This window comes from Corapipo altera, unplaced genomic scaffold, assembly GCF_003945725.1.
Source record: "Corapipo altera isolate COAL_440 unplaced genomic scaffold, ASM394572v1 0, whole genome shotgun sequence".
NCBI classification, from domain to species: Eukaryota; Metazoa; Chordata; class Aves; order Passeriformes; family Pipridae; genus Corapipo; species Corapipo altera.
Genome location: NW_020884872.1, coordinates 37,953,703 through 37,979,615, shown reverse-complemented (window position 1 = coordinate 37,979,615; position 25,913 = coordinate 37,953,703). Strand labels below are relative to the sequence as shown.

Sequence of the window (25,913 nt, the reverse complement as noted above, 5' to 3'; positions counted from 1 at the left end):
GCAGGGTTTTCAGAAAGGACACAATGAGATCTAGTAGAGGTCTTGAGTGCTGATGTTGTGACATGTTCTTGATTTCCTGGTTGGATTGATGAGGTGATATGGGGGCATCACATCTTTGAATCTCTCCATACTATCAACTTTCTTCTTAATTTTGCACAGAAGGTGACTGTAAGGGTGAATATATTGGTCTTTTGCTGTTGTTACTAGGATTAGTGGATCTGATATATGGAATCTAAATTGCAGCAAGATGTAAAATGAGACATTCAGATGTGTGTCATGACTTCCAACTATAATGCTCCTTCATAGAAGGGTGTGTCTTTTCATTTATAGGACTATTATTTCCCCAGATCTCTGGTGAATAAGGTCACTGCTGGGGCTTTGTGTTTTAAAAGTAGAGTATCAGGGAAACTGATACTTAAAGATGTTCAATGGCAGTGTCACAGGAACTGATACTGATTCTTTTGGAACTCGATTGAAATTACCATGTCCTGTTGTTGAAACAGTGTGGTAGTTGCTGTCCTGGAGACAGGGAATTAAATTGGCAGCATTTGCAAGTCTGTTCTGCTAAGTTATGTTTTTGTTTGTTTGTTTGCTGGTTTTTTTTCTTGGGATTTTTTGTGGGTTTTTTTATGGTTAGTTAACTTATTTCTGAATATACTTTTCTGTAGATTCCAGCAAACTGGGTAAATCCTTCAGGCAAATATCACATTGGCATAAAAAATGGCTATGATATCTATCCTAAAGCTCTTAAGGAGAGGATTCAGGTAAGGAGGTACCTTTTGTTTTTGGTGTATAGTTGTCTTTCACTGTTCTGTTTCTCAGTTTTGTTTTTGGAAAACCACAGCATGTGATTTGCTAACACACTTAGGCTGCTAGGCAGCACTTGAGTGCTATTCTCTCACTGCTTTTTGTTTATTTTTGATATGATCAATTTCTTCTGTGATTTTTTCAGAGCAATTTATGTTTATTTATAGTATTGTATGGGACACTTAGCCGTTGTGTGTCGAATCAGAATTTTCAAATTGTTTTTGAAGATTTCATACTTTGACATGTATTTGTCAATGTAGTGAGGAACCTGGTTTTATTTTACAGAAAGAACGCAAGGAAAAGCTCTGGGATCCTGTTCACAGACTGGCTCTAGCAGAGGCCTGTAGGAAACAAGAAGAATTTGATGCTGCTTTTAGCTCTCCCTCACAGGTTTGGAGAAGTCTAAATTTATAAACTTGTTGTTTGCAACAATTTGTTACTAGTTGACAGGATTAAAATATTTCATTAGATGAGCAAAGGAAAGACACTTGTGACTATTTTGGTAGATAACTTACCAGTGTATCTTTTGATTAATTTAAAAAGTTTTTATATGGATGATTGTTTGATTTACTTAGTGCTGTTAACTTTCTAAAGTTGTTGTCCTATATGAAAATGGTATTACTTCAAAAACTTTGTAGGATACTTTTAGTAAGTTTTATTTTTAATTTAATGTGCTATTTTTTGGGCCACCATCTTTGCTTTGTTCAAAGTTGGAATCTTCTAAATATATTCTTTCATTTGTAAACTATGTACTATTTCAATGAAGTACCAGAAATGCCTCAGGTTACTACTTTATCCTTTAACAGTCTTTAAAAAAATAATGACTTTAAATGTTGCAATTACAGAAATTGGAAATAGTTTTGCATAATTAGCTGAAAATAAACAGTGCACTGTTGAAGGCCATTGAAATTCTAGATGTCTGTGACTCCTAGGATAGTCTAACATTCCTGAAGAAGCAATGGAACAAATATATAGTATCAGAAAGGAATTTAGGATTACCTATCTTGTAATAATTTTAGAAATACTCTAACTGAATTTTGGTTTCCTTATTAGGTAAATAAGCTAATAAAGGAAGAACTTCAAAATCAAGTGGAATTGTTGAATTCTTTTGAGAAAAAATACAGTGATCCTGGCCCAGTATATGATTGCTTAGTGTGGAATGATGGTGAGACCTGGAGGTAAATGCCTAAACTTGTCTAAAATGTCTTATTCTACACATAAAACAACAGCTTGCAATGAAGACTCTTGTTAATTTTTAAATCTGCCCCCTTTATAGAGGTTTTAAATATATTTTACTTTAAAATAATCCTACTGTATCAATTGAGTTTTTTGACAAAATTCTGATCCCAAATGAAGATGGGGAAGAATAAAATTGAAGACAGCATGATATGAGTGGAAGCTTGTGGGATTTTTTTCTGAAGGAGAATAAAATGGCTTTGAGTATCCATTGAGGATAGGAAAAGAAACACCTGAAACAAAACAGGTGTCTGTGCACAGGCTTCAGGCTGTAACATGTCACATTTCTTGACTGATAATGTGCATCATATGAAACAGTGAGTAAGACTTCAAATGTTAGTGTACCAGCCCTGAATGGGTAGCTTTAGTAAAATTTCCTCCCTGAAATTGGATGAATTTTCATATGTTTGCTTTTCAAAAGTGGATTTATTTGAATTTAGTAACATTTGGCAATCAGTTTATTTAGAGATCTTGTAATTTCTGAGTCTTAAGTGTAAACAATCAGATTTTAAAATAGTGATTTGAAGAAGTAAGATACCATAAACACAGAGCCAAACTTCTTGAAGTCTTTGTAGTATGTTGTGCTGGAGGGGCGAGATAACAAAAAGTTTGCAGCAGCTGGGAAATTGTCTTTTTATTTGTTTTTGTCAACAGAGCCTGCATAGATACAAGTGAGAGTGGTGACTTGACTAACTGTACAGTGCTGAGAACCTACAAAGAGGCTCAGGAATATGGATCTTTTGGAACATCTGAGATGTTGAATTATTCTGTGAATATATATGATGATGGAAACCTCCTGTCCATTGTAACAAGTGGAGGTAAATGAAAGTAAACTTAAGAATATTTTGCTGCTGCTTAGATGTCATGAGAAGCAGCAATTTATATTGGGTCCTGATTCTGATACTTGTGATGGCTTGAGGCCACTGTCTTAATACAGCATTCATTATTATGGCATTGAAGATTGATATTCAGATTTCTTGAACTAAACCTATAATGACAGCTCATTACCAAACTTGCTTACATTTTTCTCTGAAATATTGTTAAATTTGCTTACATAAGCATGTATACATACAATGTGTATACTTAGGTACTCCTTAAGATGTTCCTGCATCTTAAGGCCTGTGCTAGAGAGAACCTTCTTTCAGAACACCCTTTTTGTTTTGTTTGTTAAGTATAGAGGGATGATTGATTTTTAGTTGCTATGCTTTGTGCTTGTATATTTTAAGAATTTAAATAAGATATCCACGAACAAAATGGGTATTGATCTTTCTTTAGGTTTATACAAACTTTTTTTTGTGATGTCAAGGGTTACTATAGTTGTAGCTCCAAGTACTCTGAACCCATAGTGATGTACTCGTTAAATAAGCATGTTTTGGAAGCATCCTGAGTGGTTAGGGTGATATGGATGTATTTGATTTGAAAAATGCTCTTAATTCCTCATGAAACTATCCCAACTACAAAACAACTACAAAAGCAGTTCTGGTTTCTAAATGGTTGGTAATTTTTCTGAGACATTCCTTTTGTATTACTGTGCAGGTCTATTTCTTTTCCTAATCCCTTCTATCCAAGTCATCTCAGATATAGTATTCATAGTATTCATTGAGTAGGAAGCATTGAGCCTTTGAAGTAACTTTTGTCCGTGGGATTAAGTTATACTTAATTTCTCTCTGCCCGCTGCCTCCTTTCTCTCCTCAAAAAGCTGTTTGCTTTGTTGAACCTCCTTCAGTTGGCCTCAGCCTGTTGAGCCAGCCTGTTCAGATCCCTCTATAGAGCCTTCCTATCCTCCAGCAGATCAACACTCCCTCCCAGCTTGTTGCTGGCTGTAAGCTGACTGAGGGTGCCATTGGAACCCCTTGTCCAGATCATCAATAAAATTATGAAACTGGACTGACCTGACTGAGTCATGGTGAACACCACTGGTGACTGGCCACTGATTGGATTTATGTTGTTATAGCTCAGTAAGTGAAAATTAGTTGATCTGTAGTATATTAAATTGATAGAAATGAAATTCACTAAACATACACACTTTTCATTTGCTCAGGAGCACATGGAACACATGTGGCTAGTATTGCAGCTGGATACTTTCCAGAGGAACCAGAAAGAAATGGTGTGGCTCCTGGAGCTCAGATTCTTGCAATCAAGATTGGCGATACGAGACTAAGTACAATGGAAACTGGCACTGGTCTAATAAGAGCTGTGGGTATTTCACCAAATAAATTATTAATCTCAGCGCTGTGATTAAAGTGTAGAATATTGTGAACCTTTCTGCAGGCTTATAGGCTGTGTTTTTATGGTTATACAGTATTTACAACAAAAAAAACTAACCAAACACAAAAACACAACCACAACAACAAAACAACCCACCCACTCAATCCTAAAAAAACCCTGAAAACAACTAAAATGTATTTTAAAGCATATTTTAAGACTAATGTTTTAATATAAAACAAGACTTCTGTTGCATAGAGCACTGTTTTTTCAGACTGGCAGACTGAAAAAACACGTGTATCTGTGAAACTTGATACATAGGTGAAGTTACTTGCATGTTTACTTTAAGTTCTATGTGTTGTGAGTGTATTTTTTATAGTTACTTAGATATTTATAGAAGGCTTAAATAAATCTAGAATAGAGACTAGTATCTACCTATGTGGCTGAATTTATGTGAACTTTTTTTATTAAAAGTGAGGAAAAATATCATTTCTTTTAATGATGAAAGGCCCAAGACCTTTTCCATACAGTGAGTTGATGGGGAAAAACTTTACACAAGAAAAGGATCTGAAAATAGAAAATTATCTTTCTGGCTCATAGTACATTTTGATATAGCAACATGAAGATGTACAATAATGTTTTGCAACTTTTTGGAGTTCAGCTGAACTGCACAGGGAAAGGAGGACAGACATTAGTGACAATACTGATGATGTCTACAGTTTTCTCTTAGGGTAATGTCTTAATTTATAGCTTGGAATGTGGCAAGAATAAGGCAGTTCAGGGAGTGGTTTGTTTTAATTCTCTTTGTTCATAGGGAAAATAACACTTAAATAACTAACTGAAGTATGAATTATTTTCTAGACTGAAAAGAGATTTATCCCACTTTCTTAGATATGTAGCAGATCAGTTCAAGTAGATGTTTTTTGTCATTCCTGAAGTGACTTATTCTGTGATTAGTATGTATTTTTGCTTTTATTTTTATTTTATCAGATGATAGAAACAATAAAATACAAATGTGATCTTGTCAACTATAGCTACGGAGAAGCAACTCACTGGCCAAATTCTGGGTAAGTAGTACTGTAGTTAAAATATTTCAGTTTCACAGAAGTGGAATTATATTTGTTGAACTTTGTGTAAACCAGCTGTCACTAAGAATGAATTGTCCAGACCCATATGATTCAAGTGTTAGAAACTATGCAGTCTACATTTTAAATGGTCTTTAAAAGTTAGGTAAACCCATCCAAAAAGCTATTAATTTATAATATACAAACAAATATATAATATACAAATTTATATATATATATAATATTTTAGATTAATAAAGAATTTTTGTAGCTGCAACACCACGTAATCTGTGGGGTATGTTTTGAAGACCTAAGATTGCTGTAGCTGTTACTCCTTTTTAAAACCAGAAGGTATTTTTGTGGTCAACTTCTGTACTGGAACCACCTCTACCAGGTGTGGGAAGCAGGCTACATATTCCTTGTTTGGTGACTGCTCAGAAGTTGTACTAAAAATGGGAATTTTGTCCTGTGGAAGAAAGCAATATTGTTGCTTTAAAGCAATATTGTTAAATGACTTTTTTTTTCCTCATACTTCAGGAGAATTTGTGAAGTGATTAATGAAGCAGTGTGGAAACACAATGTGATCTATGTTTCAAGTGCAGGAAATAATGGTCCTTGCCTCTCTACAGTAGGATGTCCTGGTGGAACTACATCGAGTGTGATAGGTACACAATTTGTTTTGAAAAAATTTTTTACAGTATTCAGCTTCTGTCTTTTCAAACTTTGTACTTTTGTTACATTTGATTGCTGAACTAAATCAAAAAAAATTTCAGGCTACTGGGCTACAAGATTAATTCTGATGAAGGCACTTGCTGTGTACTTAGGGATAAAAATTTAGATTATCTCCTTACAATTCTTGCAAGACCCTATGTAGAAAAGAGAGGTAGGAGGCAAATGGTCTTGATTCCATATGGCTTTGTATCAAATGTATAAAAGAAATCTTTGGTTTTACTTATTTGAACATTTCAGGATTAGTTTTTTAATTAGTTTTTTGTCTAAGCACACCACTTTACTCAGACCAATAGCTGCTGGTTAATGCCACTTGTAAAAAAAAAGATTCTAAGTTGGATTCCGGTTAATCTTCTGGAGAGTCTTGCAATGCATTCTGAATTGTCAGAACTGTGGTTTTGGATCATCTGTCTTTATCAGATACTCTTTGTAGTGAAACAAATTTTTTTCATTTGGATATAAAATAATCCCATGTCAGGACCTAGACAAGTCCTTGAGGGGAGGAATCTTCCAGCTGCAGTGCCACTTCTGTGCAAACCTCCTACTGGCATAGAAGTTGGTTTTCTGATGGACTAACATGTTTTTGATATTTCAGTGAAAGATTGACTTACAAGACTTAGCAAAATGTCTAGCATTTGGGGGTAACTTCCTTAGTCTTAATTTTTGTATAAATTCTGTGTTGCCTCATTGTTGCATTACACAAGATGCTTGTTAAGTCTCAGAATTCTCATTCAAGAAGACTAGCATGGAAAGGAGACTAGCATGAAGTCATGAAAGCTGGAGAGCTGCTATTTCAGGGCAGCTAGTAAAATTAATGCTGATTACTTTCTAAAAGTTAATTTGCAATGAATTCCTTGCTGAGACTGGGGGTTGGAACTAGAACTACTAACAAGCTCTTTTCAGGTCTGTATTGGCTTTGCTCTTAGAATGCATCTACTCTGTCTATTCAACTTACTTGTTGTATCACTCTAGAGACTGGATGATCATTCACTCTGTAAGCCAAGTAGCTTGGTCCTTGTCCTCCATCTGGAGTCAACCAGATAGGTTTTTTTTTTTCGGTTTTGAGGGTAAAGCAAAATACAGCTGACAGGTTGGCTTAGTTTACACAGACATGGACATGGGCCTTGCCGAATTTGTCAGCTTGACATTGTGGTTTTCTACCATCCTGATACTGCTTATACTGTAAACAAAGTGGAGTGTACACTTTAGGATAGGTAAATGGCATAGTTGTAACATGCATCCTTGGCATTTTGTTCTAAAAATGCTACTTTGTCAGGCTTTGATGTAGTTATTTACGTACTCTCTGCACTTTGAACTGATACACAGTAATGACTGTCTCATAACTGAGTTTGAGTTGTGTGGATGTGGCTCCAGGTGGTATAGCTGTGAGCCACGTGAACATGAACCAAATCGTGTGGATTGCTTTGAAGTATGGTTGTTATAGTTCATAGCAGTGTAAAGGCAGCCAAAGGGGCGCAGGAGAGAGTGGAAATGAGTAAAAGGCATCTGTTGTGAAAGAAATGTGGAAGGTGAATACATCCTATTCCAGATGAATAAAATTGAAATTTGGAAATTTGTGTAATATTTTAATATTACATGGTGTGCTCATCAGTATTGTTACTTCATAGCATGCTGCTTTACATTTGTTTAGCGAAAATACCTGGATTTAATGAGATGGAAAATGTGTGTTTTTTTTTTTTTTTTAAAAAACAAGAATTCTTCTCATAATGAATTAAACCCACAGAAATATTCCACTTCAGCTTTTATTAAAAGTTCATATTACATCTAAAACACTTGAATGTTTTTTACAGGTGTTGGTGCCTATGTATCACCTGACATGATGGTTGCTGAATACTCTTTAAGAGAAAAACTGCCTGCAAATCAATATACTTGGTCATCCAGAGGGCCTAGGTATGTTATACTCTTAGAACAAATTATTGCTTTGAGGTAATTCAAAATCTAAATTGGTCATTAATACTAGAATAAAAATTTCTTTCCTTTGGAAAGAACATAGATAGCCTGCTGTTCTGGGAAGGCCTTTGAATATTGGGCTCTAGAACTCCTGGGGGAGGAGGAATACCACTGAACAGCTTCAGCACAACCTATATTTTTCAGGAAAGTGTATTTGGGTGCAGACTTGTTCAGAGATGATAAAAATTGATCGAATGTTTGGAAATTTGTTTTGGTTTTTTTAATTTAGTTTTCTGAGAGATTTTTTCATAGCATTTATGTCACTAAGTTAATGTGGTGAAAGTAATTATTCTGTCAGTGCTGAAGATTAAAAAAATACTGCAATGGTGTTACCTCTGGCTTCACTGACATTGCTGCTGTGGCACAACTTACTCAAGGGTTTTGTTTCAGTCTGAGTTTCTACCTCACACTATAGAAAATTACCTCAAAGAACTATAAAAGAAAATTTAGGGGCAATGTAAACTTCAGTTTTTATTTCATGTCTCAGAAGCATTTGGTACTAATGTGGTAGACAAAAGAAAAAACAAAAGAGTACATGTCTGTTTGAGTTCTTACCTGTGTTTAGACTTTAGAATTGTTCTGTAGCTGTCATGGTGTTTGCATAGTGGCGAGTATATTGTTTCAAGAATCTTGCTATGAAGAATTGTCATGTTTCATGTAGGGAAAAGAGAAATGTGGTCTCTGCCTTCAGCTGAGAAAAGGAGAAAGATTTTTAATTAACTTTTATATTCATATACACACACACATACATATAAAAAACCCTACATTTTGTGTGCTTAGTCACTGTGCATTGTAAAGTAGTCAGAGTGAGCATATGTCAGCTGAAAGGCCCAAGTCTGGCCAAAGGAGGATTCCTCTTGTGTAGGGTACAACATGCAGCTGACTGGGGAGTTCCTAAAGCTTTGCTACAGCAGCCTTGGTCTAGGGGATCTGTCTGAGTAAGCGGCAGAGGCTTTCAGGCAGGTGTGCTGTGCACCGTGTGTCCAGAGGTGTTCTGGTACAGAACCTTCTATACGTTTATATGTGTCTGTCATAAAATATGTCCAAACATCACATTAGAGTATTGTACTTAGAGTACTCTGATTTGAGACAGATTTTAGACATAAGAAATTGTTAGTGTGGTATATAAACACCCTATAATACCCTGCCTCTCTACAGAACCCAATAGCTCGGGCACAGTGCCGTCCTTATTCAAGCGATGCAATTTTTGTCTATCTGGAGCAAGAAAGATGGAGCATATCTGGCTTGTAGAGTTGAAAACTAGATGATGCTTTAACTGTACCAGAGATCCTTGCTCTTTTCTTAAATATGCTTGTGAAAGATAGGCCTAGCTAATCCTGATCCAGCTCTTGACATTCCATTTGGTTTTTTTTGTTCTTCCCCTGCCCTCCTTGTTTTAGGTTTGTTTGTTGTAATTCAGAACTTGACCTGGTAGTGAACTGGCAACACAGAAGATTAGACATCTGGGGTGTGGATCTTTTCTAACCTTCCTCTGCCTTTTACTATTTTTCTTTAAAAATAATAACCATTTAATAGGCTGTGTAAAATACTATTTTATGTATTAAAGTGTTTAATGGGTTTGTTTACATGCATTTTCTAATTCAAATCTCAGAAGATAGTCTGCTGGCTAAACTGAACAGTATTGAAAATTTAGAAACCTTTCACTGTAAAACAGGCATCATAGCTGATGATTACTGTGACATTTTAAACTGTTACTTGTTGCCATGCTTTGTCTTGACTTAATGGGTTAACGGATTTAATAAAGTAATAGATTGCAAATGTTCCCTAAAGCTAAAATGTTTTGAAGTGTACTGATAACTTCAAGATAAATTGTGCAGAAAAAAAAAGTTTGTTTTTTAACCATTTTTTTTTAAACACTAGCACTGATGGAGCCCTTGGAGTAAGTATTAGTGCCCCAGGAGGTGCTATTGCTTCTGTTCCAAACTGGACTCTGCGAGGAACACAACTGATGAATGGCACATCCATGTCTTCTCCCAATGCATGTGGAGGCATTGCATTAGTATTGTCAGGTAATGTACTACAGTGTTAGATGGGTTATCTAAAAGAGATTAAATAGTTTTTCCTCTTTAAAAAATGCTGTAGCTTTCAAATTTTTTGTTGTGTCCAATAATACCCTTTTTTTTAATTTCAGGACTCAAAGCTAATGGTATTCACTACACTGTACATTCTGTCAGAAGAGCTTTAGAAAATACTGCAGTGAAAGCTGAAAACATAGAAGTGTTTGCACAAGGACATGGTATTATTCAGGTATTTGCTAGCAAAAACCCCAGGATAATATAAGTAACTGTCAGTGGAAAATTAGCCCACAAAAAAGCTGCTTTCTTGGTGATCTCACTCAGTTTACTCCCATGCTACTTGATTCTCAGATCTGTTTGAGCAAGAGGAAGGGAATGTAGTGGGAGGGGAGAACAAATGAGAAATTCTTCCAGTTTCAGCATGCAGTTACTGTAGAATAAATGTGTTAACTGGACACATTTTTAGGCTCATAAAAAAGGTACATGGAAATAAAAGTGGAATGTGGGTTTTTATCACCCACATTTGAATTTGTGTGCCTAAATTCTGTCCTAATGTCCAAAAATGTTTTTATGTATTGTCAGAGAGAGCTGAACTTGTTCTGTTCAGACAAAAGCTGGAACTGTAAGTTCTGAGCAGTGAAAATAGATGCCCATGCTGGTTCACACAGGAGTACAGCTGCAGTTGTGCGGTGACTTTGCTACAGGCTTGCACTGAAGTGCTCATTGTATTGTGTGGACTTTTAAGTGACTTGGCAATCTGATGTGATCCTTTGTGTGATGAAGGCATACTGAATTCGTGTCTCCGTATGCATAAGCTTGTATTCTTACAGAACTGCTGCTCTTTTTTGCCTACAGTCACTCCCATCCTAGTCAAAAGAAGTACTGAGATTTTTCTCTCATGCTTCAGGATGGTAGATATTAACTGCTCAGTCCTAAACTCACATTCTGGAGATGATAGAATGTAGTAGGTAATGTCTGCTAAGCACATCTATAATGACACAAAAGGCAGCAGTGGTGGTAACCATACCAAATAGGAAACTTTGCTGCAGAAAAATGGAATGCACCAGTCATACTTTGTGTTTTAGTAGCCTGTGATTAAAGCGTGTGTTAAAATATGGTTAGAACTGATCTGTGAGACAAGGCTATTGTATGTACACTTGTCTCAAAGGAGAGCACCCTAATCTTTGCTGGTGAAGGTACCTTGCTACCAAGTAGAAGAGAATGTAAGATTTTTGTAGTCAGTAGAATAACAAGCAAGGTAGACGGTTGTCTTCTTAAAACAAAAGCTGAATTTGTCCTGCAAGATTACTGTGACAGCTCATTTACTTAGACCTGGGGATGGATTTCATGACCTGATTCTCTTATTTCATACCAATTTATAAAACTTACATGGGCATCCCATATTGCTTGTCTCTTTTGAATTGCTCAACTTTTTATTGTATAAAAGTTTTGAATGTTTAACTAGTGTGGCTTCACCTGTGAAAAAGTCACCTGAATTGATATCATAGGTTTGGGCCTTGAAGTCCTCTTTGTCTTTGAGGAAAAGACACTGAAAACTTGTGTTATGAATTTGTTGATTGATTTGTAGCAGAGGAGACTTGCCCTTTTTATTTTAAATGTTCTTGGCTTTCTGGGCTCTGTGCGGCTGTTGCAGACAGGAAAAGTTTCCTCACTTTCTATACTTGGTATTGTGGAAGCACATGTGGCTCAGGTAGCATGTGAGGTGCTTCACTGCTGCTGTGCCTGCTGAACGCTTCATGTTGAAGAGAATATGCATAAATTTACTACTAAGTTGAAATTTGTTAATTTAGAACTTGTTCTTTCTAACAGGTTGATAAAGCCTATGACTACCTCATTCAGAATTCATCGTTCACAAGCAACATCGGCTTTACAGTTACTGTTGGCAGCAACCGTGGAATCTACCTCAGAGATCCGGCCCAGATAGCTGCACCATCTGATCATGGGGTTGGCATAGAACCTGTCTTTCCTGAGAATACAGGTAGGAAAGAGCTTTTGTATGTGAAGGTGGGTGGGGACATAAAAGCGTGATCTTGAAGCAAAAAGTTCTGATAATGAGGAGTGATAGGAATCTGTGCTGTAAATGGAGTCACTGTAACTCTAAACTTCATGGTAAATGAAGACATACAACTAAAACTTTTCCATTCTAACCTCAGACTTATAACTGCAGTGCTTTAATGTTTTGGAGGAGTCTGTTGCTTCATGCTTCCTCCCACTGAAAGAATCTCTGTTCTGTAGAAATTTAAAGTTGTGGGACTAGGGAAAAATAAAAAAAAAAGTCAAGCATTCCTTGTGTTTCATGAAATTATAGAACTTCAGGGGTTTTATTGTAGATAACTCTTGACAAGGGATGATTACTGTTCTAAAGATGAAAGCACTTACCCAGAAAACAACTTACTCAGTTGTTTAAAGAATATAAATTTTAGATTTGGACTTTAAGTTTCCACAACTTGAAAAAAATCTTGTTTAACAATCTAGTCCTCCATCCAATATCTAATAATTGATAATCATAAATATATCTAGGGGCAATACAGCAATTGATAAAGGTTTTACTTACATGGTAAAAGTAACTTACGCAGTTCAAAATAAGATTTGACATCTTTTTTTTCTGTAAACTGTTTTGCCCTGCTTCCCTTTATTTAATAAAAATTGGAACTCACTGAGAGACTGAATTACATTGTATTTGCAAAATGAACCATGTGAGAACTTGTTACTGAGATTAATTCCTTTCCTAAAACTGGAGGTCCTCAAGAACTCAACCCTGGCAAGGGAGTGAGTTTGCTTAGGGGAAGAAAGGGTATTATTTGGGACGGGTTACTGACTCAGAATAGCTTAGTTATTTAACAGCTTATATTGCAATCAGTGCATTTTAAATTTAACGTGACACAAAAAAAAATGAAGTCATCATACACTAGACTCTTCTGCAGGAAGCAAACAATTTGAAAACAATTAGGCATTTGTAATGGGTGAGAAACTTGTAGCATGATGTTGTTTCCTTAGTACCTGTCCAGTTGTTATTTCTGTGCTGTGTCTGGTGTCTTCAACAAGACTGAGTTTGAGAAACTGTAGTAAGTGGTTAAGGGACACTCATTGCTCAGTCTGTCTGTTGAAGCTCTCTTTGAGCTTTTCATCTACCCATAAAGGAATTACATCTCATCATAGAATGCTCTTTTCTCTGATAAAGATATGATGAAATGTCTTGAAAATTAAGCTAAACTTAAATAGGAACAGGAAACCTGGAAAAAGTTTTTGGAAGTGTTATCTTTGGAGCAGAAGTTGGTTTTAAATAACTAAAACGTTTCAACTGGGTTCGATACTTTCCTGGAAGCTTAGCACTTTTTTTGACATAAAAGCTAATTTATAGAATCTGACTGTTTGCAAAGTCAAACTAGATTTTCATAGTAATTTTTAAAAGATTTTTATTCTTACTTAGGTTGCTTGATAATGTAATTTGGTAATTAACATAACCTTCAGAATCAGTGGGATTGCTTTTTATTGTATTTCTCTGCATTAGGCAACAGTTTATCTATAGAAGGAAGTTTATAACTACTTCCAGACTACGTTGTGGGTAACTGAAGCATTTGCTTACCATCCTACCTTTGACTTTGTTGGGTTTGACTGTTTTAGGGAGGAGGACTTTCAAAGTTGGATACAAACTTTATTTTACTGCATACTGCTGCTATTCTGTTTTTCTCAAGTTAAAAGAAGTAATATAGAACACTGCCCTTTGTGTAGAATCTGATGTCCAAGTGCCCTAAGGAATTGATTCCTATTACATTTTATTGACGTGTGCATTTTAATAGTAAATGCTGCATTATAGCAGGCTATGTGCCCATATTTGTGTTACTGACTTGTTTCTTAAATTTATTTCCTGACAGAAAATACTGAAAGAATATCTCTTCAGCTTCATTTAGCTTTAACCTCAAATGCACTGTGGGTCCAGTGTCCTAGTCATTTAGAGCTCATGAACCAGTGTCGACACATAAATATTCGTGTGGATCCACGTGGCCTCAGAGAAGGAGTACATTATACAGAAGTATGGAAATATTGGTGTTCTAAGCGAGATTGTGTGCTCTTTCCTTTTCATGTGGTCTCTATCAACTTTTTATAGAAGTAATTTTTAAGGAAATCAAGTCTGTGTGCTGTATAGACCAGAAAATAGTGCCACATTCCATTTCACTATAGTGGCTGAAGCCAGGGTTCAGCCATAGTTATGCTATACAATGTTGTGTAGCACATACCAGTGGGACTTTGATTATCTATGTTTAAAAAATAAAAATATATAGAAAATATAAACCAAATAAATAACCACTGATTAAGTTTTTTCCTCTGGATATATTTTAATCTTTGACTATCTGTCTCAATTGAGAGATACTATTATTGAGGATAGAGATTTGTGCTTTTATGAGATCTTAAATATTTCTTCTGTGGTGGCTTAAGGACTGGCTTGGCTTTTGTGATGTTGCCATGCAGCCTTAAATGGACACAAGATTTTGCTTTGGCTTGAGAAGTTGCTTGTGTGATTACAGTGATATAACATATTTTCTTGTTTCCTTACCTCTACCACATCCCATTTTGGAAGGTGAAGGAGAAAAATGTGTGGTAATGGCTGTGTACACTAGAAGATGTAGCTGACTTTGAGCATCTACATTCAAATTTTGTCAAATTTAATAACAAAGCCATTAAATTTCTCATTTACTCTCCCAGTCATCCTCTTTTACTCCTACGAAAGTTACCCACCACCACCAATTATTTTTCAACCCTCTCTATCCTTATCACAAACCTTATATTAACATTGAAATGCTTTCATTGCATTGTACTTGATCATAATAAAGATGATACCAGCTTTCTCTTAAAAGTGCTTGCTTAAGATGTTTAGAGTTGCAAGTCTTCTATGGTACCACTGAGAACATTTTAGCAAAGTCACTGTGAGAGTGATGAGATGCTGGAACAGGTTGCCCAGAGAAGCTGTTGGATGCCCCATCCTTTACAGTGTTCAAGACCAGGTTGGATGGGGCTTTGAGGAACCTGATCTAGTGGAAGGAGTCCCTGCCCATGGCAGGGGAGTTGGAACTTAATGATCTTTAAGGCTCCTTTCAACCTTAACCATTATGAGATTCTGTGATTGAACATATTTTTCAAAGATAGTATGTAAAGCTTGGCTGTGAAAAGCATGGTAAATCAAATTATATTTTTTCTAACATAACCCTGGAAGACAAGGATAAAAGTATATTTTATATAACAATAAAATTATCTGAACTAAAATAAGTCTGTTTGGGACAAATTCTGTGTTGAAACTAGGTTGAGCTTTTGATATAGGAACTATCAAATGTGGATTGAAAGTTTGAAGACTTTTGGGGAAAGACTGAAATGAGTCAAAGTGTGAAAACTAATGTTTTTTTCCTCGGGGCTTATTGGTGTTTTATTATTTCTAGAGCGACAGTGGTCAAATGGCTTTTTTTTTTTCTCAGTGATTATTTCAAAGATTCAAAATACTCTGCAAGTAGTTTAAATTGAATGTTGTCTTCTGTAGTTTAGTTTTGACCAAAGATTTTAAGTAGTTGTATTTATTTTGTTAGGTGTGTGGATATGATACAGCAACGCCTAATGCAGGCCCTCTGTTCAGAGTTCCAATCACTGTTGTTATACCAACAAGGTCAGTAAACCCAGAACTCTGGGAGTTCTAGAACTTAATACTAACTCTGTTAAGGGAGTAGACACCTGAAAAGATTCTTACAGTGGACAGGCAGCTGTGACATTTTCATAGTTTTGGTCCTGGCAGCCAGAAGGCAGTGTGTTCTGGTGGGCTTAGCCACAGTGGCAGCAGCTTCCTGCTCCATCAGAATACAGATGCCTTCTGGCTTGTTTTACAAGGTATCTATCAATGTACTCATACCTGTAGGTCAACTGGAGTTGGCTTTTCATTTCTTCCTCGTGGACTAGAGTACATAGAGGCAGAGGGCATTATTTGGCCATTGTACATTGGCGTACATTGTGGCCATGACTTTAATACAGGGAGTTTACAAATAGTATTGTGTCCATCACTGTTTCAAACATGACTTCAGCGATGTTGATAGGGAAGGGCAGTATTTGATTAAACCTGTTTGGTGAACAATCTGCCCTGAGGCAGTGAGGGGAGGGGAAGTAACTGTTCTCTGACTCGTTCATGGAGATATTGCTTCTTTCATACCTTAGCTCACTTCAGTGGCAATTCACTCAGCCAGGAAGAGCAGATCCACTGAAAATGAGGATTCTTTGATACTTAGGTTTAAGTTCTGTAACTTCAGGGTGGTGGGGAGGGTGTTTACATAGTGTGGTGGAGCTGATGTTTTACATCGTTTGGATACGTTGTACTGTCAGATTCTGTACTATTATAGATTAAAATAATTGGTGCTGAGGACTAAATATCCTCACTGTAGACATTTTTAGAGTGTTTTTGCATTTAAAAATACTTTAAATACTGGCTTCACAGCTTGTTTGACTACGATTTGTGTTTTCCTTTTGACATACAGAGTAGATGAATCATCAAGCTATGACCTGACATATACAGATGTTCATTTTAAACCTGGTCAGATCCGAAGGCATTTCATTGATGTTCCACAGGGATCTACATGGGCTGGTGAGGAAATAACCACCTTAATTAAATAAAAAATCACATCTGTCAAACTTGACAAAGTTATTTTTAAATCATTTTGAGTTCTGCCTGAATCAATACTAAAGGATTCAATCCATGAATATGTAAAATATTTATTTGATTTTTAAGCTCTTAAAGGATTGATTGTGAATTATCCTATGTTTTTTGGTATAGTAGGATCATGATTCTCAGTCTTAAAGAAACCAGCAAATAACAGTCTGAAATGATTTCCTATACCTGGAGGAATGCTCCATGTTTATGGAAAAGTATTACTGTCTGAGGTTTGTCTAGTTTTTAAGGTGTATGGATGCAGTGTTGAAAGATGTTAAACTGAAGAAAATGTGATTTTCATAAGGGACAAGTAATTTGGAAAAAGGAAAAAAAGGGTTTTTTCCCTCATCTTCCTGCATGACATTATTAAATAATAATCCTTTCAAAAATCTTTCATTTAAACAGAAGTTAGTGATAAGACCCTTAATTTGGAATTCAGTAGTCTGTCCTGTACAGATTGTACTCTGTAGTATCTGATTAATTTTCACCATTTGTGAAACATAATGTTTCTTTTAATTTTTCTCTGAACTTAGCTAGTTTGCCTTGATCTGAAAGGGTCTTTGAAAATAACTGATATATAAGCTTTCACATATGGAGCCACTTGGGCTGCTGCATAACTTCTTCAATTACAAATGACTTGCAAAAGTAGTGTTTTTCTGATGAATCTCTGCTTTCCTTCTAAAATTCTTGGGTCTTGAAACTAAACCTAATTTCTTTTTCTATAACCTAGAAGTGACAGTGAGTTCATGTTCAGCTGATGTGACTGCCAAGTTTGTGCTTCATGCTGTTCAGCTAGTGAAACAAAAAGCATATAGAAGTCATGAGTTCTACAAATTTTCATCCTTACCAGAAAAAGGATCAGTGACTGAAGCATTTCCTGTCTTAGTAAGTTACTTAGGGTGGTGTGGGGTAAATAAAGTATCTGTGCATTATAACGTTCTGGATTTTTTTTCCAAAGAAAAACCCCCAACCCAAGAAGTCATGTGTTTGTTACAGTAGTTAGCACATCTGATTTTCAGTCTAATAGCTTTCTAGGGTTTCTGAACTATGTTAATATCTTCAGTTTGTTTCTACTTGTTTATACAAAGCAGGTTGTTTCCCTTTCAAATAGGAACTATGACTTTAGTTCAGCTACAGTTCAGCATATTTTGCCTTTAGTGGTTAATGTGGTAGTCTGGGACATCTTGATGTTTAAGCCAGGTGATAGCTGGTAGAGCAGGCTTAGCTTGGATAATGCTAGCTCAAGAGTCCAGAACACAACCTGGGAATGAGCTAACAGTTCAGGGGGGTGGATAAGAGAGCCTCCTTCTAAAGTTTGTCCCCTGCCTTGCTCAATTTAGTTGTATAGCTCTAAAGCCAAAGAGTAGTTATAATTTCTGTGCTATTCAGTCCCTTAACCTGTGTGAAAATGTCTGGTGGGGGACCATAAGCTAAATTGGTCCCACTGACACATTATGAATTTTATCATATTAATTAAAAAACAAAACAAACAAAAAACCCCACCAACCAGACAAAAATAAAATCAACCCAAAGCTCTCAAGCTTCGTGTCATCTTATTTAGGCAGGGAGTGGGATCTCTTTTTCTGATAGGTGTTTTCTGGGGCACACATATTAAACTCGTCTATGACCTAACCTATCTGCCTAGTTTGAAGGATAAGAAAGGAAAAGGTAACCTTTAAAAGCTGTACCATTCTGTGTAGGGTATATCCCAACACTCTTTGTTCTGATGCATTCATCAGTCATCCTGGTTTTTTTGGAGCTGTCTTGTGTTTTTTAACAAAGTATGTCTTATTTGGTACTGTACAAATCTGTACAGTTTGAGTAAACTGGACATAAGAGGTCTTTTTTGAGCTGTACTCTGATGTTTTTGTTATCTTGGGAGAAGGAGGTTGGGGATTGGGATCAGCAGAAGAGGAAGATGAGAGCTTGAGTCTAACTTTGTGCTTTTATTTCCAGGCCGGAAAAACAATTGAATTTTGTGTTGCTCGGTGGTGGGCAAGCCTTAGTGATGTTAGCATTAATTACACAATTTCTTTCCATGGTGTACTTTGCGCTGCTCCTCAGCTAAACATGGTAAGTTTTCCAGAGTGTTTATTTTTAATTATTTTGAAATCCTATGGTACCTCAAAAAAGAAAGATTTTTCCTTCTTGACTGTATTTAGAAAGAGTTAAAGTATCTTATACGTGAGACGTTCATGTTCTCTCCTAAAAATTGCAAAATAGTTCGGTCCCATGGAAATGCCCGTTACCATTATTTATGCTTTTTTTTCTTTGCCTTTTCATTGTTAATCAGTAGTGGGAAAAGAAAGGAAAAGAACCCAAGCAAAACTCCTAAACTCAACACCAATAGAAAAAACATACTAAAAGGCTGAAATTGTAAATATGCTTACGCTAGCAAGTGTTTGTGTAAATAAATTTTGCTGGGCCCACAGTTCTTGAACTTGAATATCTAGACGAACATTGCTAAAAAGACAATACTCTCAATATCATATTCAGAATAAAAATTAATTAAAATTTATTTTCTGTTCAGTGTTTTATTGAGATTACCTTGAGAGTCATCTGATTGGGTTGAGGGTCATCATTTAGGGCAGTTGAAGGCACAGTGGATGGGTCAATGTCATGATGCCTAAGGCTCTGTGACACTAAAGGATTTGACAAGTTGCTTAAAATGTTAGTATCATAATAGTTACAGTACTCTGTCTTGGTCCTATATTTTTGCTGTCCTACGCAAGCTGCCTTAGCTTGACACTGCTTCACTCAGGAGAGAGCTCTTTGAGAGCTGATAGGGAAACACATACATGAAGCAGCACCATGCCAATTTATCCTGGCTCCTCTTTTTTTTCAGCTGAAAGCCGGAGCAAATTATAGTTGTCCCATGGGTGAATTTAGATGTAATCAGGCTCAAAGAGCTGAATAAACTGGGGAAAAAAGAGTGGGTGCAATGTGCTAAGGTCCCAGGTCTTCAACCAGTAGAACGGTAAAAGAAGGATCTGATGGTGGTGGTGTGCACAGCAGCTGCCCCCAGCCCAGCAGGGTTATGTCAAATAAATAATGGAGAGTTAAAAATGAGAGAATAGGAACAGTTTTGGTCTTCCTTTTTGAGCACTGGTGACTTTGATAAAATAAATTTTAATAGTGCTCATGTATAGTCTTTGTCATGGGATACTGCTAAAAAGAAAGTTTTCAAATGATTTTGCCCATCACTAGGTCTATGTAGTATTGTTTATCTTTTGCAGAGTTAAGCTCTTCTGTAATAATAATCCTAAGAAGCACAATAAAATACTTGCTCTAATATTCTAGATGAATAATACTTGTATGTATTGAGTTACGTATTGAAAAAAAAATCATCCCAAATGCACAAACAAAATCCAGCCTTGCTCAAAGTATGACTTGTCAGTTCTATCCAAAGTATTTATATATTATATGTATATATACTTATAATAATACAAGTATGTAAGTATATAAATAAAACTGTAGCCTCACTTGCTAAAGTTTTGCAAGTCCTGGTATATCTGCTGTTGTAAAATAGAGAAGCACTTGTGATACTTTCAAAATCATGCAGTATTCTTGTTAAAGTGTAAATAATTACAGCTTGTGTTATATTTTTGAGGGATATAACAGGTGGTCCACATCTGATATTATAAGTGCACAGAAGCCTAATTGTTATATACTCTTTTTATAGCATGCTTCAGAAGGCATCGTACGATTTGATGTTCAGTCCCTGTTGAAATATGAAGATATTGCTCCATGCATAAATCTGAAAAGCTGGGTTCAAACGCTCAGGTAGAGTTTCTGGGAAACTGTTTTGGGAGAGTGGGAAAACTAATTGTGTGTAGGGTTAAAACAGTAACACGTTAACAGTGAAATTCGGAATTACAACAATATTCTTGTCAAATTCAAAGTAGCTTTGGAAGCATCAGTTAATTTTTCAGCATTCCCTGTTTTAGTTTCTTTATGGTGACTTCTTTCCATACAAATTAGTTTCCTTAAGCTAATTTAAAAAAAAAAAAAAATATTCCATTACTTCTGAAGGAGACACTTAGAGGTAAAATGCATTTTAATATCTAAAAGGCACTTTAATACATAAAGAAACAAATTGTAGAGTTATTTGGTGCTACTGTTTGTTGGCTTGGGTTTATGGAGTTTTTTTAAGCAGCTGCTTCAGCTCCTGCCCAGTTTGAACATGGGAAGACTCTTCTCTCTTGCTTGATTAGAAATGTTTTTGTAGGATCTAGTGCAGAATTTTTTGTGGAAAGCTGTTTTTATCTTGTTGTCAGTTTGACAACAATGCTGATTTGGAAGAAAAGCTTTGTTGGAAAATTCCTAAACAGTGCAACAATTATTACAGTTGGTCACTTCAGAAGGATAAAAAAATGCCATGTGGTTTAAGTGGTGCTTTTAAGATGTGGGGCAGACAATTTCATAGTGCTCAGTAGTCCAAAGTTTTCCTTTATTTGGGCCTGTCAGTGGAGACCTGGGGTCTCTGGAGGTTTTGGATACTTGTAACTAGAATTGAGGTCACTAAGAGTTTACTGTTTAATGAACTTGTCACTTAATGTTAGATTCAGAAATACTCAATTTGATATGCCTTAAGTGAGGAAATAAAACAATCCCTTAATATAGCTTTACCTCATTCTTGGTTTGAAAAATGGAGATGCTCTTAAAGTCCTTGTAGTCTTTAAGGGGCTTGTCTGACAGTAAATGAACTGCAATTAAGTAAACTATGGAGAAATACTTATACATTTAAATTAAGGCAGGAATAGTGTTTCTTGAATGAACTGAAGAGTCATAACACAGAGAAGAAAAATACTGAATGGCTTTTCATTCTGTCTCTTGTTTCAAATGCTTGGAGGCAGGGTGAACATTAGGGAGATGTATCATGTGTGGTATTACTCGGTTCTTAAGTCTTCTGTCAGCAGTCTATCTAGTGTCTACCAGACTAGGAAACCTGGGTTAAATGGACACGTGGTCTGACCCAGCATACACATCTTACTGAGTGACTAGTCTGTGCTCTTGGCAGTGAAGGAGTTGGCAGAATCTTAGAGAAAAATTCTGATCATGTAGTTAAAGGTTGTCAGATTGAATGAATGAAATGTAAACCTAAATGATGCCAGGCCACCGTGATTCTGCTACTCTTTATTTCTGAAGCTCAAATTTTCCTATATCATTATTATTTAGTTTATATTCTTTGATACTTAATGTCTAAAGTGTTTGTGGTGCCCTGAGCAATGGCTTTTCCCAACTGTTTCTGAATTAACATACACTCTCTGTAGTGTACATTCTTCTATATTACTACTCAGATTTCTCAAGGCCTCTTATAGATTCTCTTAAGATACAATCTTCTATAACAAGGAATTATCAACTGTTTGTCTCCTAATTGCCGTACCATTAATCTTTTTGTTATGAATACAAGTGCTGATTTCAGCATGGATACTAGAAGTGTAACCTGATTTTTTTTTCGTTTGTTTCCTAAACCTGAGTCTGGTTTTCCTTTTTTTTTTTTTTTTAATGGCCTTTTATTTTGAGTTTTAGACACGCTTACTACATTGGCTTCTTTTTTTTTGGCTGTGTCTGTAATGTCATTAAACCTTGTTTTTGAACTGACATTAATTTTAACTGAGGAATATATGCTACCTGGATAGCTACAATATTTAAGAGATGTTATTGCATTTACTGAATTTAGTTGTACTTCAGAATATGCTTCTACTTAAGACAAATTTTGGTAGAGGATACATGTTTCTTAAGAGTACCTTTTGTTGTTTTTTGTTGTTTAACTGCAGACCAGTGAGTGCAAAAATAAAACCTTTGGGTTCCAGAGATATTTTACCAAATAACCGTCAACTGTATGAGATGATTTTGACATATAATTTCCATCAGGTAAGGTAACTGTTTTTTTAAAAATCAGTAATAAGTACAGCATGTTTTCTAAAACCAGATAGATCTTAATTTTAACTAACTTCCTGTCAGAAAGGAGGTCTAGATTCACACTCTGGACTTTACATCAACATTCTGATTAAAGAGCTGCTGTTGTGTGAAATGGGCCACAGTTCAGTTATCTTTTAGAATATGTGTATAAGGATTGTACTTGTTTTATTCTGTACAAGATTAAATGCCTTGACCTTTCTTTTAATAGCCTAAGAGTGGAGAAGTAACTCCAAGCTGTCCACTTCTTTGTGAATTGTTGTATGAATCTGAATTTGATAGTCAACTGTGGATTATTTTTGACCAGAACAAAAGACAAATGGGTTCAGGAGATGCCTATCCACACCAGGTACAGAGTAATGTATATATTTTACTTTGTTTTCTGCAGACAGTGAAAATTTTCATTCTTTTTCACCACCTAGCCCTGCTGCTAGCTCTTAACATTTCCTGATGCATAGGTATAATGTTCTTATATGTTCACAGGAAGACATAGTCAATGGTGATGTATTTGTCTTTAAAAAATTGATAGATTTGTGTCCATTAAATAGTACATGATTTTTTTTCCATTTTTAAGGAAGGAGAAACAGGAAAAGCTGTTAACTTATGATTTTGACAGGCGCTTCTCAAGAAGTGAATTCAAAATCTTGTCTTTATGTGTCTTTATGTTTGCGGTTTTTACAAGGACAATACCTTAAACTTTTCTATGCAAGGTGGAAAGAATCCATTATTTTTCTGTAGTTTGACTTGTCTGCTGTTAAATCAGAGGTTTCTGTATCCATGAAGGCTGTCATTTTCTGTGCTGGTGCTTTCTCCAAACAGCTTTTAATGTTTCAGCATGGTTTTCTTCTTGTTTCCATTTTTCAAAGGGAGATTTTTGCACAACACTTGTAGATACTGTAACCTCTGTGGAAACGTTACTGCTTTAACAGTTTGTGTCTGGATCATGGGGAAAGTAGGCAGGAATTAAAAAAAAAAAAGGAAAAAAAGAAGAAAAAATAGACATAAACATTTTCCATGGTTTTATAGTTTTGAAACTTTTTTTTTACTAATCTAAAATCCAGTTGAACTCCATCAATAAAATGTTTATTTTGATAGATTGATCATCCCAGAATTGTACAAAAGATAGTTTCAAAAGACGTGCTTTATAGTTTATAAATTACTTTCAGAAATTGCGTTAAACTTCTATTCCTTAACCTGCATTTTTAAGATGCTATAAAATCCAGAACTCTAGAAAAAGTACTCTGTTACTTTCACCTGGTGGACCACCATGCTGTATGTGGTATTGAGCATCATGGGACAATTCTAAAGCAACTCAAAATTAATTAATCCAGGAAGAAATAGCAACAGGAAGCATGATTCCCTAACCTAGGAGAGGGATATTCTGGGAGCAGGGTAGTTCTGAATTACTGTTCCTTTTCTCCTGGGGCTGCCTTTTGTATTATTGCAGCAGCAGCAGAAAGGAAACTTAGCATGGTGCTGCTCCGAACATCAACATTGTTGCCCTTTTAGATTGACTTAAATGAAAGAATGTTTTCAAAACTAAGAATTTGATAGTCTGGAGGTTTTTTTCTTGGGTGATTTGATGTGAGGAGGGAGAGGGTTCTTTGTTTGTTTGTTTCTTTTTTTTAATAAACGGAGATTATTTATCTGCATATTTTTAACTGAGTGACAAGCTCAGGGCAAAGAGTCTGTCAGCTCTTTAAACTGCAGCCATAAATCTCACAGGAATACTGGGTCCCTCAGTGTGAAAATTGGTAGTATTTGAGACAGTAGGAAATGTTCTGTGATCTCAACCCAGAGCACCCAAACATAGTACACTGAAAGTGTATCAAGGCAAACCTGCAGAGGTTTTGAGCTGAAAGCTTAACAGGAACTCTGATTTGTACCTGTTTTGTGGTCTGAAAACTTAATTTTTTTCCCTCAGTACAAAATATGTTTTGGCTGCTATTCTGTCTTGAAAGCATTCTGTTTTCAGGAGATTCCAAACCCAAGTAATCTAATATATTTTAATGGCTAGAGCTGTATGGATCAAGAAGAACATGACAGTTTTATTTCTGGGGTTTGTGTTTTTTTGTGAATGGTGAAATATTTAATCTAGACATTTATGAGAACTTCTTTCTTTCAGTATTCTGTGAAACTGGAAAAAGGAGATTACACTATTCGGTTACAAATTCGTCATGAACAGAACAGTGAGCTGGATCGCATCAAAGACCTTCCATTTATTGTTTCTCACAGGTTGTCTAGTACCTTGAGCTTAGATATTTATGAAAACCATAGCCTTGCTCTCTTAGGGAAGAAGAAATCCAACAGTTTGACATTACCACCAAAACACAGTCAACCATTCTTTGTTACATCTCTGCCTGATGACAAGTAAGTTACTGAAGTCCTGTTTTTCCCCATCTACATCTAACCAGCTGCCTCTGCACCTAACTAAAATGATACTTGAATAATATCTACCTATTTCAGGCTTGGTAATTCCTCTTGTGGTACTCTTTCACTGTTTGACTTCTTCATTGTAGTTTTCATGGAACCTTAATTAACCTGATTTTAACACTGAACTTACTTTCTTTGAACAGAATACCTAAAGGAGCAGGACCAGGATGTTATCTTGCAGGAAGTCTTACACTGTCTAAAACAGAACTTGGAAAGAAAGCTGTGAGTATATGAGATGGATGACAGTTTCTTTTTCTGAAACTTTTGTAGCAAGTGAATGGCATGCCAGGAAGTGCTGTATTGTATGGGTTTATTACTTTAAAGAGCATTAGGTTTGATAATATATAATGCATTTTAGAAGCAGTTATTTCATTATAAAGTCAGCATAATTTCTAAGTAGCTCTAATTTTATTTTCATCTTCTAATTTCAAATTTAGTTGCATTTTCTAAATTGTGTCTTCTAGTTCTTTCACTCTGAAACCTTTTTATTTCTAGGAACAAGTGCTTTTTTGTTGTCATGGAGCCTTTAAAATTGATTTTTGTAACTCCATAGCTTACTGTAATTTTTGAATGAAAAATACGTGCATCTGTAGTGTTTTGTGCATGTTGGTTCTGTAACAAGCACCTATACTCTTCCTTGCATGCATGCAATTTTGAGCAAAAATACGTGTTTTCTAAATACCTACGTGTTACTGTTACCAAGTAGTAGGAATTTTGCTGGCTCAAGTACATAGATGTTCTTACCTGCTACACACTGATGTTGTCAACCACTAGTATGACTGTATGCTTCAGCAGCAAGAGATAAGA

General features: G+C 35.8%; 1 protein-coding gene across 2 annotated transcripts in view; it reads left to right on the top strand.

Moving 5' to 3' along the window:
• TPP2 (tripeptidyl peptidase 2) overlaps positions 1-25,913 on the top strand; it is a 54,363-nt gene that overhangs the window by 8,233 nt on the left and 20,217 nt on the right. For both annotated transcript variants that reach the window (XM_027644415.1, XM_027644405.1), the window contains exons 3-23: positions 669-764; positions 1,093-1,197; positions 1,861-1,985; positions 2,698-2,861; positions 4,085-4,239; positions 5,239-5,315; positions 5,850-5,977; positions 7,853-7,952; positions 9,894-10,042; positions 10,165-10,280; positions 11,879-12,047; positions 13,945-14,102; positions 15,646-15,722; positions 16,579-16,685; positions 17,482-17,636; positions 18,708-18,824; positions 20,434-20,534; positions 22,532-22,628; positions 22,885-23,022; positions 24,799-25,043; positions 25,250-25,328. In XM_027644415.1, coding sequence (XP_027500216.1) covers positions 669-764; positions 1,093-1,197; positions 1,861-1,985; positions 2,698-2,861; positions 4,085-4,239; positions 5,239-5,315; positions 5,850-5,977; positions 7,853-7,952; positions 9,894-10,042; positions 10,165-10,280; positions 11,879-12,047; positions 13,945-14,102; positions 15,646-15,722; positions 16,579-16,685; positions 17,482-17,636; positions 18,708-18,824; positions 20,434-20,534; positions 22,532-22,628; positions 22,885-23,022; positions 24,799-25,043; positions 25,250-25,328 — 2,658 coding nt within the window. The remainder of the gene's footprint in view (positions 1-668; positions 765-1,092; positions 1,198-1,860; positions 1,986-2,697; positions 2,862-4,084; positions 4,240-5,238; positions 5,316-5,849; positions 5,978-7,852; positions 7,953-9,893; positions 10,043-10,164; positions 10,281-11,878; positions 12,048-13,944; positions 14,103-15,645; positions 15,723-16,578; positions 16,686-17,481; positions 17,637-18,707; positions 18,825-20,433; positions 20,535-22,531; positions 22,629-22,884; positions 23,023-24,798; positions 25,044-25,249; positions 25,329-25,913) is intronic.